The sequence below is a fragment of the Balearica regulorum genome, chromosome 10 (assembly GCF_011004875.1).
Source record: "Balearica regulorum gibbericeps isolate bBalReg1 chromosome 10, bBalReg1.pri, whole genome shotgun sequence".
NCBI lineage: Eukaryota > Metazoa > Chordata > Aves > Gruiformes > Gruidae > Balearica > Balearica regulorum.
The window spans coordinates 13,624,066-13,644,557 of record NC_046193.1 but is presented as its reverse complement, the minus strand read 5'-3'; the positions used below and the strand labels follow the sequence as shown (position 1 = coordinate 13,644,557).

The 20,492-nt window shown below is 43.2% G+C and overlaps 1 protein-coding gene across 3 annotated transcripts; it reads right to left on the bottom strand.

Moving 5' to 3' along the window:
* Positions 1-8,056: 8,056 nt before the first annotated feature.
* CCDC51 (coiled-coil domain containing 51) lies at positions 8,057-13,244 on the bottom strand. 3 transcript variants are annotated; one of them, XM_075762165.1, is made up of 5 exons: positions 13,161-13,244; positions 11,178-11,437; positions 10,697-11,043; positions 10,233-10,397; positions 8,057-8,924 (listed from the first exon to the last, which is right to left on the bottom strand). In XM_075762165.1, the coding sequence occupies exons 3-5, from the start codon at positions 11,012-11,014 to the stop codon at positions 8,151-8,153; spliced, it is 1,257 nt and encodes a 418-aa protein (XP_075618280.1). In that variant the 5' UTR covers positions 11,015-11,043; positions 11,178-11,437; positions 13,161-13,244; the 3' UTR covers positions 8,057-8,150. The 3 variants fall into 3 exon arrangements, with proteins under 3 accessions (XP_075618280.1, XP_075618282.1, XP_075618281.1); XM_075762167.1 differs by having other exon boundaries at positions 13,154-13,177; XM_075762166.1 differs by lacking the exon at positions 13,161-13,244 and adding an exon at positions 12,931-13,119.
* Positions 13,245-20,492: the final 7,248 nt, after the last annotated feature.

Genomic DNA, 20,492 nt, shown 5'->3' with positions numbered 1-20,492 from the left:
AGTTTCTACTTACTTAGGAATCGTCCTGTATAAACACAGCATCAGTGGCTGAGATAGAGCAGTTCCCACTTGCAGAGTGCGCAGGAACCAGAGCATTAGCAAGATTCAAGAACGTGACAAAAACATGGTTATCTCTAGTTACAAAACAGTGAAGAACATACCATTCCGGCTGAAAGTCGGTGGAGACAAAAGCATCATAAAGCAGAAGCGCCTGAAGTGATATGTGTAATATAAACTGCCGGTTTTGTGATTTTTATTCCCGTGAAGCTGGATGCTCCAGTCAGGAGAAGAGCAGAGGCTGGTGCTCTGTATGAGACAGAGAGAGACATTTCTTGCCCCTGAGAACTGACCGCATAAAATCCTCTGTCTGAATTAGGGGTAAGTTCTGTCAGTAACAGCTCTACAGAGGGACAGAATTAATGCTCCCATTTTTCTTGCACACACTGTAATTTCTGTGTTCTCCAGATGTGCTGGTCTCTGTTGTGTCGTTGATCAGCAAATGTACAGTCTAACAACTGACTTGCTATACATACAGTGACCGACTATACACACTGAATACAATTACACAGCCCCATGGCCATGTGCCTGCTGAGCTGACTGCCAGATGTTTGGAAATCCGAGACAAAAGATGAAGTTACGCCTTTACCACCCAGTCACAAATTCTGTGTGGAAACACGGGACGTATCTGAGGACATGCAGAAGTGATACAGGAGCTGTAGGTCAAAGCAAACTCTGAAGAAGAGGAAAAAGGCACTGGCCTGTATGCCAGGGGTGCCCGTCACTCTTCCTTTTTTGGCTAGATGCAGCTAAAGACACAAAGCTGCTCTTAAAGTCGGAATCAGGCTTCCCTCCCACGTGCATTTCTGACATTTTAGAGGAACATAGTTGGTACAAGTCCCATGTCCAGAAGTGTCATTAAACATCTACTCTCTTTGTTATAATCCATTAGTCTCTCACATTCCCACCCCCAGCCCAAAAAGCGACTATATTGTGAAGGAAAAAAGTATGTCTGAAAGTTTAGAGATGCTAAACAGTCCCCAGGATCTGGCAGCATGATCATGGTCCCCCAAAGGAAGGATTATTTCGGAGGCAGATGCCAGATGCCTCTCTGGACCTTTGCTCCTTGGCACTTTGTTATTCCAGGGAGCCCTTGAGGACTCTCATGAAGAGATGATCCCCTACTTGCTCTTCTCCCCACACAGACAAAAACCATCCTCTCAAATCGCTGTTCAAGTTAGAACTCACCAAACAGAATATTATCATCTCAGTAAAGAAACATTTTAACTGCACTCAAGTTGCTTCCACCAAAATCCAGCTTTGGTGACTAATAGTACTAAAAAAAAAAATCCCAATTTTTCTTTGCTGCAACCCATTCCTGATTCAAACCACTAATCCCCTTTCTGCCTTTCCTCCAGAGCCAGTCCCAGCCTGCAGCCCCTTCAGTCTAGTAAAAAGGATCTGCAAGCTTCACTTAAAAAGCAGCAAAAAGTCCCATGAGAGCGCATTGGAAAAGAGCACCATTTCCTCCTGTCCCACGGCAGAGCTGGCGCAGGGAGCTGGCTGCAGGGTCTGCTACGGGAGCAGGGCAGGAAGAGCTTCTGGGCACTTGAAGGATGTTATACCCACCTCCTACCCCTCCTACTGTACTTACAGCCCTCCAGAGTAACAGGCATATTGTAAAACCACCATGGGATTACACATTCCCTCTTCAGGGAGGAGTTTTGACTGGTCTGCACAAAAATCTTTTGCAGTTCTTAAAAAAATGCCTAGAGAAAAAGCTAGATCTCAAACAGTACACAGCTGAAAATGGCATCACATAAAGAACAAACATATTGAGGAACAGATTTAAACAGGTTTTTTTTATTTCCATTTGTTCAGAAGCTGCTTTTAAAAAAATATATATTTAAATCCATAAAGGATCCTCTTCTGTAAAAGCCTTTGTTCATGTCTTGTTCTAAGCAGGTTAGCTAAGTTTCTTATGTAACTATTATGATAATCACAAGGCTGGCAGCTGCTTATGCTTCTTTTGATTTTCTTCTCACTCTTCCTCCCCTCCAAGCAGGGGATGAGTTAGGTTAAGAAAGTCACAAGGGATATCTGAATACTGTCTATAGCTTCTGGGAATAAACTGCATTTAGAGCAGTAATTCAGGGACCAACAGAAGGTTGACTACATCTATCCTACTTTAAATCTGACTCTGGTCCTTTCAAGTTTTCAGTTTGTCAGAACATTTAGAAACAGGATTAAGGTCTTCATTACCCTCCTTTGGGCACCTACAGTTTTGCTAGCGGCACTTTGTTGATGCTACCCCAGAACCTGCAGGAGAAGGGTAACAAACTGTCTTAGTACACACCGATTTGCACAGGTTTACTTTTCTCTCTGCAGAACACAGCAAAACAAGCTTGAGATGCTTGTGACAATCCCTTTATCTTGGAGCTCTGTGGCTTAAGCATTTATGCATGGAATGTCCAATGTCACCATGAACAAGTTTTCCAACATCACAGGTGAGGGCTCCAGCCACACAGATCGTCACAAACACCTCCATGAAGAGCAAGAATTAGATGTATTTGATGAAGCAGATTACATGCCCCAAACTAATACAGAGGGTTGGGTGATTGGCTCACTGAATCAACACAGATGATGTGTTTGTTTTTTTTAAGAACAAGTCTTGAAGCACAGGGAAGTTCCTGAGAGCTTATGATATGCCAGTATTTAAATAGAACAATGTTTAAAGGGCCATCTTGCTTCAGGCAAACTCACAGAAAGGAAAGGCCAGTGTAGGCTGCAGCCATTTAAAGGTCTACAACAGAAGTGTGCAAGGTTCTAGTAAAAACAGCCTTTAAAAACCCTCCTTGCATAGTATTTCAAAACTGGTTGAGAAATCACCTCACAAATTAGATTCTGATAAATAATTACTAAGGCAATCCTTTTAGGCTCATACTTTATTGCAGCTGTGGATACATGCACTCTCTCCCTATCTCCTGGTGCCTAACACCACATGGCCCATAGTAATTTTCTCAGCACACCACCTTTTCATTTTGCTATAACTTGCACCATAGGATAACCTGCACTAGGATGACTAGAACATCAAACTGTCCATAGACTCTCCTACTGAATATAAAAACAAACAAACAAACAAACAAACAAAGCAGCAGTTCTTAGAGAAGTTTGAAAATTCCTGACTGAATCCCTCCCGTCCCAGGACAGGATCTGGCTATGCCTGTATCAAAACTAGTGATATTTATCTAAACTGTTCTTAAAAACTGCCCATGATGGAAACTCCCAAATCTTGCCACAACCATAATTATCTGATGGCTTAATTCATAAAAATAAAAACTGTGACCCAGCTGGTTTTTTGCTGTATTTAAGCCCACACCTTCTTGTTTAAGACCAGGTTGGATGAGGCTTTGGGCAACGTGGTCTAGTGGAGGGTGTCCCTGCCCGCAGCAGGGGCGTTGGAACTAGATGATCTTTAAGGTCCCTTCCAATCCAAACCATTCTATGATTATCCCCCAATTGCCAAACACCAGAAATCGCACTCCTCTACATTTTATGAGGAAGGCCACGAATATAACTTGCTAGCAAAAAATGTGGCAATAAAATACAGTTCTAAATATATTATGGACAAACCCAGCATTGACTCCCTTTTCCTAGCTCACAAACCTCACTCCTACTGCAAATCTCTATACTGTTTCTGAAGTAAACAGGACATCTCTACCACTCCTCAGCTCCATAAAGATGCAAGTATTTGTTTTCAGAAGGTATTCTGTGAAAGAAACTGTCTTTTCCAAACAGATTGTTACAATGAAATCAACAGGAGTATCTGCATCTTCTGACTAGGTTCTTAGAATATTGGAACATTCAAAACTCAAGTGTTAATAAATAAATATATATATATCTCCTGATAGTGACACCACATATAATTGCTTTTCTCCTGTATTCATAAGCAACATTTGCTATTCCTTTCATGAGTGGAAGGAATGACAACTTTTCTCTTCAAAATGCACCTACTGTTAGAAGGCTGCAGTGACCTCATTAAAAGTTATTTCCATAGCCACTGGGCTGTTTGCTTTTGAGTTACCAGCGGTTTCTCATGGAGCAGTAAGAACTCAAAATAGCTTAGCATGGGCCAAGCTCAGGCCACTGCCACCCATTTTTCTATAGTTACTATCTATCAAAGGGCTTCCTGTTGCTCTTGCTGGGTTCCCCCTTTAACTTATCTCCTGTGTCTTGATTTATAGTGCACTTGAATCAGCACTTGCTTTCTCTGACCTATACACGATGCCTAGGTCAGTCCCCAGCCTCACTAGACCTGTGTCCTGGTTTCAGCTGAGAGGGTTAATTTTCTTCATAGTAGCTAGTATGGGGATATGTTTTGGATTTGTGCTGGAAACAGCATTGATAATATAGAGATGTTTTTGTTCTATGGACCTATTGTTGAACAGTGCTTACACAGAGCCAAGGCCTTTTCTGCTTCTCGCAGTGCCCTGCCAGCAGGATGGCTGGGGGTGCACAAGGAGTTGGGAGGAGGGATATTCCATACCATATGACATCATGCTCACTTTATAAGGAGCTTGGGGGAAGAGGGAGAGGGGGGGCAGTGGCATTCGGAGTGATAGCGTTTGTCTTCCCAAGTAACCATTACACATGACAGAGCCCTGCTTTCCTGGAGATGGCTGAACACCTGCCTGCCCATGGGAAGTGGGGAATGAATTCCTTGTTTTGCTTGTGCACGCGGCTTTTTGCTTTACCTATTAAACTGTCTTTGTCTCAACCCACGAGTTTTCTCACTTTAACTCTTCCAATTCTCTCCCCCATCCCGATGGGGGGGGAGTGAGCAAGCGGCTGCGTGGTGCTCAGCTGCCGGCTGGGGTAAAACCACGACAACCTATACAAACTATTGCAGCCACCATCCCTCCCGGCTAATGAGCGTTTGGGACACAGGGCTGGCTGAGCCATCCTGCCCAGAGAGAACTTTGCTCGCAGAAAGAGCAAGATTTTAAGTCTTGAAAGGCCTTTGGAAGCAGAATTTTCTTTTTGAGGAAAGCTTCAGCTGAGACACCTCATTCCAAAAGTGGAACTCAACTATTATAAACTTTGTTAATAATAGTTATTTGTTAATAATCCATAGGTATGCAACAGAACATTTCCCCCCACCCCTAAAATAGCCCAGAAGAGCACAGGCAACGAATCATTTATTTGGCCATGGCTGAATCATCAGGGAACATGCACCAAAATGTCACTGCGTTGTACAAATCACTGTTGGTACTGCACATGTGAGCACACAGATAAACACCTCTGTACAGCTGTGCTGGTTTTGTTCAAACTGTTGTATTTGCTGCTTACCATGACAAAGATTTAGCATAAACTACTGAACAGATTATGGTATAGTCTATATTATAGCATCTTCCTGGATATTGCCTTTAGCTAGTTGAAGGCACAGCTGTTACTGTTGAAGCCACACCTTCTGGCTTTGGGGTACACATACGGCACAGTACCAAACTACACGCTTAGATCATTGCCACAATGGGGCGATGATTAATCCAGGATTGAGCGAATATACAAACCTGCCCTGCTAAATATTATATAGACATAGTTAATTATAAGGGTTTTTTCCCTAACAAATTATTCTGCTGTCACTTCACATACAAGGATTTAGCAAGGAAGAGCGGAAATAAGAGAACCACAGTAATCACTCATAACAAGGAGTTCTGCCAGCTGTGCAACGCTGCACACAGAATCTATTCCTGAATCTTCCAAACTCCCTACAAAGGACGACAGCCAGTTATTTTCATCTTGATACGTATCACACCATCCAGCTCTTCTCAAATTTCAGGCTGTGTATTTCAAACTCTCACTTATCACAGATTTATTTGCTACTGTCCAGATCAACCGACTTTTTCTTCCTGTAACTCTACACAATGTTAAAGCTACCTACTATCACACCTTCTTTAAATGGGTAGAAAGCAGATCTCTTTAGAACAATACACAACCCTTGGTTTTGTATTCTTATTTATTGTGCACAAGTTTAGCCTTAGACCTCTAATCATTTTTGATGCCAAGTACAATTCAGTGAGCGTTGCCTCAACTTTCAAGTTTAGCTGCCTACCATACAGCATTTTAAAACCATGCTCATGTATATCATCCACACTTTTCAGTGATGCCATGTATCTAAAATTCAGCCACTTACATAATAAGGGGGCCTAACTTTATGTAGTTAAATTGAAGGAAAAAACCTCAAGCAGTACGAAATTCTTAGTGACGAGTGCTGGCAAGTTACAAATAGCACCATTGTACTATCCCTTCCCCTTTAATTACATACTTGTCTCTGATTTTCATAAAGCTCCTGCAAGAAGTATAACCTGTAAAATATTTTCAAAATGAGAAAATGAAGTATTACAGACTTGAAAAATTGTATTGATTTGTAGGGATACTTCTTGATGCAGCTAACTGTGTGGGAATTTTCATCCCAGTTCTCAAGCCATCAGATCAAACAGCTTTCCTGACAAACACTTGTTATTCACCTTATACTCCAAACAATCAATGTATAAATCCCAAAACCACCTTTTGCATACTTCATCTCTCTTACAAGTAGGGAATCATCACAGATCTTTCCTAATATTGTTTGTTTACTCAATCATGTTAAAATATCACTTAATGATATCAAATGAAGTTGGTGCTTCATAGAGCAAATGTCCCTGTCCCAAAGAGCTTAAAGTCTGAGGAGCTTATAATCAAAACCTCAAACTCTTTCAATGTGGTTACTGGGCAGAAGAAACTAGAAAAAGCTGATAGACATTCTGAAATGCTTACACAAAGGCATTACACCATGAAGTGAGCCTGTCGCTCCTTTGTCTGCAAAGGTTCCACAGAAGCGCTCACAGAGCAGGAGTTTCACATCCGATGTGCTTATCTGCTGCCATCACAGGGAGAAAACTATTTCTTATCACAGCGATACCAACAACTTTGTATGAGGCCACACACAGATACTGATGTTTAGCTGTTTAGACAAGCGTTTTTCCTCAATGAGCCATTCTTCATCCTTTCAGGAAAAACAAGTAGCTGGACCTTTCACTTTTTTCCAAATATTATTTTGGAGTAGTTTGCCTAACACTATTACCATTAATGTACTGGCTTAAAAGCACCTGCTGTAGAGTAGCATTTCAATTTCCAGACAGGACACAATTGAAAAATGAATAAAAACCAAAGAAAGTTTCAATGAGACGCTAGTAGAAAAGTGACTTTCTTGAAAGAAAATGGTTGCTCCATAGATGACTACTAAAACCACAAGATACCGAGGGAATGATGGGTTAGGTTAAGGAGTCTGTAGAGAAAGGATAATTGGCTTGCATCTGCAGAATAAAGATCATACTTAATACATCTCTGTATCTGAACCCTTTTTCTCCTTCCCTGCCTGCAAGCCTTTAAGGACATGGAGCTATCAGTAACAGCTGCAGCTCCAGAAATGCTTTTGTCTACTTCACGATAAACCGTCCTAGGAAAGAGTTACCATATGTAACTTGAATGTACTTTAAGTGCATCATCTGACTGTACAGCCACGCTGTATCACAGTAACTTCAAATCTCCTTATTGACATGGTCCCTGCTCTTTCTCCCATTGCAAGTCACTGCATTATATCTAGCATTTAAAAAAAAATAAAGGAAACAAACAAAAAATTTCAGGGCAAGTATTTCTACCTGTTTGGTAAAATGACTCCTAATGTTTTGTGTATGGACAAACTTCAAAACTATGAAGTAATCAGGAGCAAAATTATAACGGATTACACATGAAGCATCTAGATCAATGATAGAGTAAAAGCATCATTTGAACAAAAACCACAAATAAAGCTCCAGAGTGAAAGTCACCGATTGGCATGATATACAAGCCTAGACAGTAAAAGAGTGAAACAGTGAACGAAATCAACCGATGAAACTGTGGAATTTCCTTTGCTTGAGGAGTTAAAACCCACGATGCATAACAAAGACTGTTAACATGGACCCTGCAGCAGTAGATGGACTAAGTCTTTACAAGTTTTCCAAATATACAGGAGAATGCATAACGAGAAATGCTAACGCACCTTTATTTGGACTCGTAGTCTAAGTACTTAGAATGCAAGTTTACTTTTATCAATCTAGTAAATTAATTAGAGATCAGTTCCCTTTAAGGATAATATAGAGTACTGGCAGAGTAACAGCAAACACAGCGCATGTCACCGCAGTGCTGTAAATAGAATTTCTCTTGATTTGTGTTTCCAGTCTCCGTTCAGTATCACACAATTCTAAAATCACATCTCTCACGGCAGAAGCCTGGCTCTTACCCTCCACTGAAGACCTTGCCATCGCTCTTTCCATAGGTCTAGAATGGACTGCGAGTTTAATGCTTTGCATCTCAGAAATCATTTGTGCTAAGTTTTCCTGCAGAGTGTTAAACTGCTGTTGTAAACTCCCTAGACATGAACTGACTTGTTTAGTGTAGTTTAGCTGTTCGTTTAAAGGAATTAAAAGAGAATCTATTTTTATGGAGTCATTCCTGTCTTCTCTAGTCAAAGTGCCTTCTTTTACTTCCTGTGATGTCCTTGTTTGCAGCACATTTTTCAGGTCTGCTATGACGTCACTGAGATCCTTCTGCTGTAGGTAATGACTGGAGGCCTGTTCTTTGATGGCTTCTTGCAGATTTACTGGGCCCTTCTGTGCTTCAAGCACTAAGACTTTTAATTCTTGCAGCCTTACTCGATTAACATAGGTGGAACCAAGAACACCTATAATGGCTCCCAATACAGAACCAATAATAGACCAGTTCTTTGTTTTTTCAGCCCTTGTTCGCTCTTTCTCATGGCTTTCCCTTACAGCTGCAGAGAAGAGAGAGAATTTTTCTCTCTCAGATTCTTCTGCATTTAAATAGGCAGCTCGGTACCTCTTCTCTTCCTGCAAGAAACACAGTGATTTGAAGGAGAAGGTATAATATGAAGATATAAAGTCTATACTACAAAAAAAAAAAAAACCACCACAAAAAATCCTCAAAACCCCAGTGCAGATGAAGAAATGGAAATGAAGAACATCCATTAGTTCTATTTCAGAAATCTTCTTTTTAATGTGGGATTTTCTTTACTAACCCTACTTAAGTCAATGAGACATCATTTTAAGTCAAAACTGAGAAATAGAAAAGGCCATCAGGAATTACAGGTGAAGATCCTCTACATAGGAAAGTCACATGCTGATGATAGAAAAGGGGTATGAGTGGGGAAAGTCTTTCTCTCCCCATAATGTTCATTTTTTTGGCCCTGCTTACTTCTCCAATCTACCTTTACCACATTTCTTCCTTTCAGTTATAAACCCTTTAAATGAGAACTGAAAATAGGACTGGAAAGGATCTTGGATATCTCATGAACATACACACTTCTTACTCCTCTGCCTTGTCTTTGTTATCCTGCTCACAGACAAATGTCTTCCCTTTCTCCCTTCTCACTGGCTTCAGCACAGCAGTTCCTTTTGTAAGCCATTTGATCTCAGCAAAATACTGGAAGGTTTTCCAGTTGTTTCCCTGCAGTAAAATTCTGCTGTTTTAGCAAAGGAATTGCTGGTTTTGGTAGTGGTGAGGCTATCTGTCAGCTAATTGCATCTCCGAGAATTACTCTCATTCTTCCAAGCACATATTTCTTTCAGACTGATGGACTGTTAATAAACACATTCCTGTTACCAGCCCTGCTTGGCTCACCCAGCTGAGGTGCCGTAGGACTGTGTGCTGTTGGTGAGGATACTGCTCCAGCCCATGCTGCAGTCAACCTCATCCTCTTGCTTGCCCTCCCTCATGGAGCAGCCTCGCTCTTGCTGCTCTCTGACAAAAGCTTTGATGAATTGCCTGGGTGTTGCAGCCACATAGAAGGCAGGTGAGAGAGTTTTCATGGATTAAAAACCAGAAAAGAGCTTCTCACATCACATGGAAGGTTAATTTATTGAATCCCAGCTTTTTGTTGACTACTCATCTACAGGATACCACTCAATTTTCTAGGCTCACTATCTTCAGCTTTATTGTCCAAATTTACTACCCTATTTTAGCATTAACATATACAATTTGCATAGCAGATCAAATAATCTACAATAATTAACTAAAACAAGTATCATCAGAAATTGACTTCAGAACTGAGCTGCATCTGCAGAAACACTCACTAGTGATGGAAGCAAAGCACACAAATTTTCATTGTATTTGCCACTGCTCAAGTACCAACAAATTACCTGCAGCAACCTGTGTTCCAGAGTAGCCAGTTCTAAATACTGGGTGTCATCCCGAGAGACCCTGTCTAAGCGGTCCCGAATTTCCTTCAGTTTAATCTGTTGGGCTTCTACGTTTTCACGAGCCTCTCGTACTATCCCTCGAGCTACCATAAAGACATTTTCAGCCTGAGAAGAAAGAGTATTTATTTCAGAGACTTATTACCAGACAGATCTAAATCACTAATTATATGATTTTTTTTTTAAAAAACCCAACAAACCAAACCACACTCCATTTCAATCTAAAGGAATATGCTATATTTACTACTGTGCATAAACTAGAACACCCACAGCATCGGCATAAACAGTTAAAGCAATAAAAAGAGATGATTCTCCCTGGAGGCTCTTTTTTTGCCTCACAGCCAGTGTTTATGCTTCATATAGCTTAACTCATAATTTTTAAATTTCCACATTATCTCCATGTTTACCTCTGTCACTTTCCCCTGAGCCTCTCGAACTTCATTAATTCCAACAAACTCTTCATATCTCTCCCACCAACTCTTGCATGTTGCAGACATTTTCTGAAAGGAGTTTTTCCCCATAAGGGTCCCGGCTTCAGTCAGCCGATTAAGAAGATCCATGGCCATTTCTGTTGCAGACTTGGCTTCAGGCCTCTTAGGTGCTGATGAGCAATAAGTCCGCACTATGTGTAAATTCATTTTTGGACTCCACTTTATCAAAGAATGGTGATATCGCAGACCACAGGACACTGAGGACACACTTGACTTGTATTTCATTGGTCCCATGTCTTGAATTTAATCACTGAATAAAAGTGCTACAAGGATGAAGAAGAAAAAGAAAAGTTATTGGAGCGTGGCTGATTAATACCTCTTAAAACTACACATGTGTACCAACCCCAGTAAAATTCAAGAATGGGTGAACTATCAATAGTTTTACACCATTACTTACCTAGAGAACTTTCCACAGTTTTCAACAAAGGGCAGTTCTGCCACAGATTCTTGCTTTTCTGCTGTTAGTAAGTACCTCCACCATGCTTCTTGATTACTACTTCACTCACTGCGTGAATAGTAATCATGTGCAGATCCAGTACTAGCAGGAGTAGTTTCAGAGCAATTTGATGCTTCAGCACGGAAGTGATTGCCATGTGAAATTTTGCCTTGTGCTTTCACACTTGAGTTTAGTGTACCATGTCACAGGTACTAATAATTCTGCAAAAGAACAGAAAAGGAAAAAAGAGAGGGGAAAAAAATCTTGATGAGAAAAGAAGTGAGGCTTGATGGTTCCCTTTATCTTACACTTCAGAGCCACAAAGTGTTGAAGAACGCAAAGGCAAAAACATAAAGGACAGAGAGAAAACACAGACGTGCTGAACTGAACTCAAGTATCCTCATGAGACTGCCTACAAACATAAGGAAGAGCCAGCCACAAGATCGGAAAACTATCAGGTAGTGAACGCACAGCTAGGGCTGCATTTTAAAATGAGCTTAAAATTCTTGCTTACACTGCAAAAACAGACTGCTAGTTATGGTTTATTGTCTATTGATTTGTAAATAAGTTCTAAATTTTCTACTGAGTGCATTCCTCTAAAAACTGTAAGCAGGAAAACTTTAAAAAAAAAAAGGTTTTATATGAAGTTTGGGTATGACTATATTAGGTGTTGACTAATATAAAAATATGGATTATTGAGAAAGCTTGATAGTTTCTGCACAGTTTTAAAAAATTATTTTAAAACAGTTTTCCATGTTAATTTTAGGTGGCTAATGAGATCACACACGTGCAAATACAGGCATCTCCACAGAAAAGGATTCTTCCTACTGGAAGACATTTTTGATCAGCTTTTAGCTGGCTACTGATTCTGAACACCATAGGTTCATTGCCTGTTACGTATATTCTAATGAAAGAGCACTCTGAAAATCTTACCGGTTGGTTTATATGCATAATGACACGGTAGATCTAAACCACAAGAGCATGGAAATGAAGTTCCCTCTCCTTCCAGCATCACTCATGTTTTACCGTTACAACACCTACTCAACGTTGCAGGCCATGTACTAAAACCTCAGCTCAACTTTGTTCTAGATTTCCCTCTCTTAATTGCACTACTACAGGAAGAGTTTTACCAAACATTCAGGCTATTGAGACAGTATAGCAAAAAGAGGGAGACAGTTAAGGTTTTTTACAAGAATTTATATGTAGATGGTTGCAAACAGACTGCAGAGAAAGTAATCTCAGTCTGAGCTAATAGATCTTAAGACAGTTATGAAAGCTTCATCTGAGATAACATGCCTTGTTCCTCTCTTGCTTCCCTTGTAAGATAAATGAGTTTCTTCTGCCTGCAGTCACTGACAAATATTCTTTCAAAAGGTTGACACCCCAGTTGCTACACACACTGGATGCCAGTGGCAAATAAGACTAGTTTTTATGGGTCCTATCTTATTTTGCAGCAATCTTTTTTGTCACTGCCAAAATGTAAGCACAGAATTTCCAATACACCGCCACACGTTCACAACTCTACTTCACACATTTGAGGAGCGAAAAAATCTGTTTCTTTTCCACACGACCGACCCCTTCCCAGCCGGTGGGGGCCCTTTCACGGCACCCAGGGCTACGAGCCTACGCTCCCGGCACCCTACCAACCGGCACGGCGAGACGGCTACCACCTCTAATAGCCAGGCACAGGCCCGGGCAGCAGCACCGGTCTCACCTCAGCTGCAGAGGGCGACCCACGGGAGGGAGCAGCCCGCCGCGGGGGGCTTCCAGTGCCAGCCTTCGCCTAGGCCGCGCTCGCTGCCGCCAGCGCCAGGAGCGGCCCAGAGCTCCGTACGCGGCGGAAGCCGAGCCGAGCCGCTCCTTCCCCACCGAGCAGCCCTCCCCGAGGAGCCCGCCGGAGCTGCCGGGCCCCGCCGCACCACCCAGCCCCGGCACACCTCCTACCTGCCCGGGGGCCGGCCCGCTGCCTGAGGCGGAAGCGGCGGCGGAAGCTCTACGGTGGCCGCGCGGGGCCAGGCGGAAGCGGCAGCCCGGCGGTGCGAGTCCGCGTGCGCGCGCGCTCGGGCGAGGGGCGGCGCGGCGGAGCGGCACCATGTCGGGCCGAGAGGGTAAGGCCGGGCCTGGGGCCGCCGGCGCCGCCTGCTCCTCTCTCCCTCCCCGGGACTCACTGTCTCCTCTGTCTTTGCAGGCGGCAAGAAGAAGCCGCTGAAGCAGCCGAAGAAGCAGTCCAAGGACTTGGACGAGGTAGGGCGGCGGGCGAGCCCCGGGGGCGGCTGCGGGGGGCCTGAGGCACCGGACCGGGCCTGCCCCGCTCGGCTCTGGCCTGGGCCGCGGCCACCGCTTGTGGCGGGGCTGCTCTCCGCGTTCAGATTACCCCTCAGCTCAGCTTTCTGTAGCGATACGCACTCTATGAAACGTCACATTTTATGAAGAGGCGTTCTGACGGTAAAACGGCCGTAAGGGGTGAAGAGGTGATGCGCTACCTTCCGCGGCCCCGGTTTTCCGGGTATTTTTTTTTCTGCTGACATATCTCCTGTGTTCGTGCTAAAGGCAGCAGTGCTGGTAACGCAGGAGGCTGGTGCCACGGAGAAAGCTGGAATGTCCTCGCCAAAGCAGCAGGCTGTGATCTGAAGTCCAACAAATTAATGCGTTCGCAAGAACCTAGGATAGGATACAAAAACTGTGGATTATCAAGTAGTTTAAATAAATTAGGTACAAGTGAATCTCACGTTACAGATACTTAAACGTAAGGGCCCAGAGTATGGGTGTAAGCTGTTACTTCTGAGGATGGTGGAGGATTCATTAGGCACCAGTGACTGGAAAAAGGCAAATACGATGTCTCTTTGAAAAAGGAAAAAAAAAATCGTAGCTTTCTAAATAAACTTCCTTGATAGAGAAATGGTAGAACCAATGAAATGCTTACCAGGATCCAAGTTATATTAATGTAAAAATTAATAGCCAGTATGGATTTTAGGAGATCTGTGGCAAAGGGAATTCTGTGCTGTAGGAGGGCAGTGCACTGTGTATGTGGAGAAAACCAGTAAGATCTGGTTCTTGATGCTAGCTCATGGAATGTTCACAAATGCAAGGTAGGAACAGGACCACCTGTTCCTGAAGGTGATGGGAGGTGACCGTGCAGCTTGGTGGAATCCCACACTCTAAAAGACTCAAAGGACAAGACTAGTGGTCAAAGTAGTCTTAACAAATTGGAGGAATTTGTGTGGAGGAAGTTTGGAAAAAAAAAAAAAAAGGATTAATTTAATTAAGCATGTATGCTAAGTGCCTTTCTTTGGTAAGAATAATCAACTTATAAAATACAAGGAGAATGACTGGCTAAACTGCAGGTCCACCTGAAAGGATTTGAGACTTAGATCGTACACTGAACACGAACCTGCAGAATCAGGTGTTGCAAAAGAAGAAAATCATACAAGATGTATAAACAAAGTCTCGTGTGTCAGACACGATGTAATAATATTTCTTGTCCTCTCAGCACTGCAGTACTGCAAGCACCTGGGGGCAACACGTTGCAGGAAAAAACCCCCACAGAAGTAGATAAGTGGGAGGGATTGATTTGCTAGGAAAGACATATTAGTCTACAGGAAAAAAAGAACCAGTAGTGGAAAACCTGGAGAGAGAAACAGACTATTCTGTTCTGTGTGGGGTAGGTCGGAGAAGTAATAGGCTTACATTGCAGTAAGGGAAGCTTTAAGTTAAAGAGGAAAACTTTCCAGTTATAAAGGTAGCTGAGCCATGGACTGGATTGGTGAGGAATCCATATGATCTCACTTGTCAAGATCCTCAGTTTAGTTACTCCAAAATCCTGAGTGCCAGGGAAAGACTGTGGTTCCTTTCAGCCTTGATGTCTGTGAGGAATATGTGTGTAAGGGATAGAGTGTGTCTGAGCTCCCTGGAATTTGGGAGCTGTTCTAGCAGGGATGCTCAGCAGCTGGCTTGCATGTACAGTTTGCCAGCAGTCTCATTAGATTTCTTGGAACTAATACAAATGTATTAAACCTGGCAAAATTAGTGACATACGCATGAATGGATTTTTTGAAATGAATGCTTTTTTAATTAGAAGCAACCTTTTTTTCTTAGATCTAAGTTTTATTGTTAGACAGCACTTGTGCAGTGGGCTCCCAGTGTTGCTGGCAGCACATTAATGAATGGTTTTAGTGCGAACATTTATCATTCAGAAAGCAGAATGAGATTATGCCATGGGAGACTATACTTGTTTAGTTTCAGAAACATCAAACATACAAAGTTTAGTCATTGCGTTCTGGTACAACAAAAACCTTTGTCATAGTTCTGCAAAGTTGGCATATTTAGTAGTATTCAGCCATCTTGCATCGGTTCAGTCAGGTATTTATTGCTGTTAGAACATTACATTTGTTTCTTGTTGCTTATCAGTTGTTTTTGAATTTTTTTGGGGGAGGAGATGTTAACAAACACTGTTGTTCTTTTCTTTAGACAGATCTGGCATTTAAACAAAAGCAGAAGGAGGAGCAAAAGAAACTTGAGGAGATGAAAGCAAAGGCTGCTGGAAAAGGGCCCCTCAGTAAGTGAGGTGCCATACTGATAGGGAAAATGGAGGGCTTGCTGGCTTCAAAAATTTAATGTTTTTGCTTGACAAACATAGAAAGGGATTGTACCTCTAGGTTATTTAACATACACCAGTAAGTCAATGGCAGGTGCGGATAATAAGTAACAAATAGAGGGTACTTTTTTTTTTTTTTTTTTTCTCTTTCACTATGCAATTTCATCCCCAAATGACTGATGCAGGTTCTGGTTTAGAAGGTATAACAGTGTGTCTGGCACACTAACCTATTCTGGTGGGATGGTGCAGAGACATTTCTATTCTTCCTTTAGCACACCATCCTTTTCTTTCCACACATATTACATGTAGGCTTTGCCACAGTCCTGAAAGTTTAACAAATCCAGTACTTGATCTCTTAGAGGATGAATTTCTTCAAGAGCAGTAGATTCCTGGCAGGAAAAAACCCAACAAAGTGACTGGAAATTAGTCTGGCTTCATCCCTTTTGCCTAAATGACTGTAAAGTACACTGTGTTTCAGAAGAAAGTTTGCAGGGTGCACTTTGATGGTACATTGAGCCTAGTCTGTATCTCAGTGATAGTAGGAGATAATGTTAGTTGCCTTGTACTCCTCCAGCGTTTCCACTGATCAGATTAGAGATGTTAAAGGGTGCACTCTGCCTATTTCCTCTAGGTGTTTTCGACCTGTGGTCCATTAATGTGACTAATCCCTTTTCCATTCTATGACCATTAAACTTTACACTTGCTTCTTATTCTTTAGCAAGCTTTGAATCTTGAAAGGTCCTAGAAGGACCTTTCCAGCAATCCCATAGAAGCTTAGTTTCACTAACAACATTTGCTATGCAATCTTGTCAGATGCTGTTTGAAAATATGAAATCCCCTGGATTCATTTTATCCATAGACTCAGTTATAACCTCATAGTTCCAGGAGGTCGATGAGGAAGGATTTACCATTTACTTAAGTCCTGTTAACTTTCACAAGACTGTCGATCCATTTGCTTTTTTACAGACTCCGTTATCTTCTCAGAGACCAAGGTCAGACTTGCTGGTCTATAGGTCCCCAGTTCTTTATAGAGCCCTTTCCGTATCTTGGAGCTTTGCTGGCAGTCTATGAGTCCTCTGACACTGTGGCTGTAATGACTAGTTTCAAATCTTAGCCAGCAGTTCTGCATTTTCACATTAGAGCTTGTCAGTGCTCTTGGAGGGAGTGCCATCCAGTCCCACTGACTTGGGATATTTCTTGTTTATTTATCTCAAATTGATCTAGCTTCTCTGATTTATCAGCGTACAAAAAATGTGCTGGGTGTGGGACTCAGAACGTCTTTGGTGTTACAGCCCAATGCCAAACAATTCACTGAGCCTCTCTTCTGTGTCCTTACCATCCTAAAGTTGTTCTGTGTGGGGCGCTTCAGTTTACAGATTTCTTCGTAGTTCTTTCCTGCCATTATTACTCTGCCTTTTTGTAGACTGAATTTCTGTCATTTGGTCCTTGTCCAATGCTTGCCAAAGCAGATAGTGATTATTTTGTTATTGTGGGAGGGCTAGACTGTTCCCAAGAACCTCAGCAAGGCAATGCTGTTAGAATCGTATTGTAGTGTGAAGTCTGCTATTGACCATCAGCCCTTGCAGCCTGTCTTGCTGTAGCCTTGCTATTCTTTTTTCCTTTCCACTGGTCATACATGATACATGCTGTAAAATACCAGCATTTACAAAAAATGCTGCACTTGTTGCCATGTTAATATGTTTTTTTTCTTTCACCCTGCTTTAACCTCTTCAATAATAGGGACTGCAGTGAACAGATAATTCCAGAGAACTGGAATTCTTATAATCCCAGTACCTGCTTCTGTAGAACTTTGATCCCAATGGGGGGCTCTGGGTGCTGTAGGGATATCAATGCTTTTATTCCCTTAGCCTTGAATTTGATTTGACCAGACTATACTCCTGCTGTGTAAGAAATAAACAATGGAGGATGTCCAGAGAGAAACAAAGGAATTGTTGAATTATTTAGTTCTGTTGTAGATTTATGGGGCATATTTAGTTTCAGGAGGAACGTGGTTTTTAAAGTTAAGTTATTAATTCAGAATAAAGTATGTGAGATCACAAACACAGTAACACATGGAAGAACAATTCACCAGTGGGGATCTGAGTTGTACAGGCAGTCTAGTGGGGATTTGACTTTATGAGGAACTAAATTTGTAGCTATGCTCTGTAACAGTTGTCTAACCAGTTGTGTTGTTTCTTTTGGCAGCCAGTGGTGGAATAAAGAAGTCCGGCAAAAAGTAGTTTGATGAAACTGTGGGTTAAGAAGTGATCGAGTTACTCAATGGATCTGCAGACTTCAGAGAGTCATGAAAACTCACTATCATTTGGGAAACATTGTACATTTTGTTTAGTCAGAATAAATCTTTTTTGTTAAGATGTAACATTTTCTCTCTTTACCTGTAGGCTTTGTTTTAAAAATGGCATTACTGTTTTATACTGGAAATGAAACTTTTGCTGAAGACCGCTTGTGACGCATCTGCTGGTTTGGTAGTCATTTGTGAGAATAAATTTCAACTTCTGCTCCTTTCTTGACAATGAGAGTCAGGGTCTGAGTGTTAAAATCTGCAGTTTTAATCTAGAGGCTTGGGTTTAGCTGCAGTTGTCCAAGATGTGGCTCTATCAGCGCATGCTCTCATAAGAGCTGGAAGTTTTCTCTAAACAGAAGGTTGGGTTATCTTCCATTGCCAGCAAAGTGGTTACCTTAGGGTCAATCACTATCCCAAACAATACTCCTTTTCATATTACTACTCGAGTACACTGTAGTGCTGTGCCCTGTAGTTCCAGTGGCTGCTGAACATGCGCCTGCCTTTGTCCCACAAATAGTCACCTACACCTTGTTTTCCTTGAACTTCTGTGTACTGACACAAGTACGTTATGGCTCCTTTACACTCACGGGGGGGGAAAAGGGAGCAGTGCTTATGGGACTATAACTTAATTTTTGAAATGAATAGCAGTGACATTAGACCACGTATGGAAACTTCAAGGAAGCAATATGATGTTCCCAAGGTAGAAGTTAAAGGGGAAAGAATTAACCTAGGGTGCTTACCTGAGTGAATGGTGGGATACAGACTGCTCCTCTCAGGAGAAGCAGGTGTTCACGGCAGGTGGGGGATCACTTCTCTGAACAGCGAGGCACTTGGACTGTGTCTGTGGGGAGTTGCGTGGTAAATCTGAAGACACATTCTGGGCTGATAAGGAAGCGACTGGAGATGATGTCAGTGCCCTACTCCGAGGGTTTCCTTGTTAGAGATGTTTCTGAAGAGCTGGGGGTGTTACCTTCTGAGGGTGACTGTTCAGGGGACGCACCATTCTTCCTTTTGAAACACGAGGCCCCGTTTCAGCAGGGCAGGAAAGGCAGGCGCCCTCCACGTCTGGAAGAGCCGGGCAGGCCTTCCCCCGCCGGGCTGACAGCCGCAGGGCTGGCCACAGCCTCAGCCGCGGGGCGGGAGCTGCGCCGAGGCTCTGCCGCCCCCTCGCGGCCGCGCCGCAGTGCTGCAGGCGACCGACAAGCGCATGCGCACTGCGGCGGCGGGAATCCCCTCACGCCTCGCTCGGCGATACTGCGGACGGCAGAGGTGCGCATGCGCCCCTCTTGCTCACACCCAGGGGCTGCGGAAACTGACTTTAACGCATGCGCACTGGCGGCCCTCACGCGCGCATAGCCTAGTATTGCAGGCGTGAGGCTTGCGCATGCGTACTGCTTTCCGCCGGCTGTTCCCCGCCGAGGGAACGGGCAGCCTCTCCGGAGCTCCCTCAGCGGCAGCGTAGCCCGTTTTTGATGCCTGCTGCTCGGCAGTGCCGCCGTGGTACAACTCCGCGGAGCCCCACAGGATTACGGCCGCCAATGCCTCGGGGCCGTGCCGGGCGCAGCCGCCCGGCTGCCTGAGAACGCGAACCGCCTCACTGCGCATGCGCCGCGTACAGAGCGGTTCCCGCCGAGGCGCGAGGCACACGGTCACCCCTGAGAAACGGGCGGCGGGGCACCGCACCGTCCTCTCGCCAACGGCCAGAACGTCTCTAGCACAGTAAGAGAGTTTGTCTGTAGGTAATCCCAGGCAGCCTGTTTCTCAACATCAAGGAGCCAGGCCTCTCCAAAGAGAAAAACTTCCCCGACCTTTCCCTCTTGTGGGCTGTGTTTGCTCCTGGCACTATGTGAGAAAGGCATTCTCCAGCATCTCAGGACAAGGTCTTGGAGATTAGTACTAGACCAGACATTGGACACATTTTGTCATGGAATTCTTTAAAGACTACAGTTCTCTGTATTTTTGTGGCACAGCATCCCATCAGCGCTAATGGTGCAAGGGCTTATGTTAGTAGTTTTCTGAATGCCCTTTGTGCAGAAGTTAGGTATCTCTTTTTTTGGGAGCTGGATCTTCTAGAAGACAGCAGTGTGATGACCCCTTTCTGGTCTAAAAACCGCACCTTTTTGTTCTTTAAAGCCTTAGGTGAATCAGGTTTGGTGTTAATTTGATGGTTTTGGAGAGAGGAGTAGTTCTGGATGCTATCAGGGAGAGAATCTCTAGTGTTTCTGTGTGCTACAGTCATAGGGAAAGTAAGGGGAAAATGTCCTTGCAAACATCAAGGGAGGTCTGAGGGTAAACAAAATGAGGGACAGATTGCTAGGACAAATGATGAAACTGTTGAGTTGTTACATACCTATGGTAGATTGGCGCCTTGGTATCT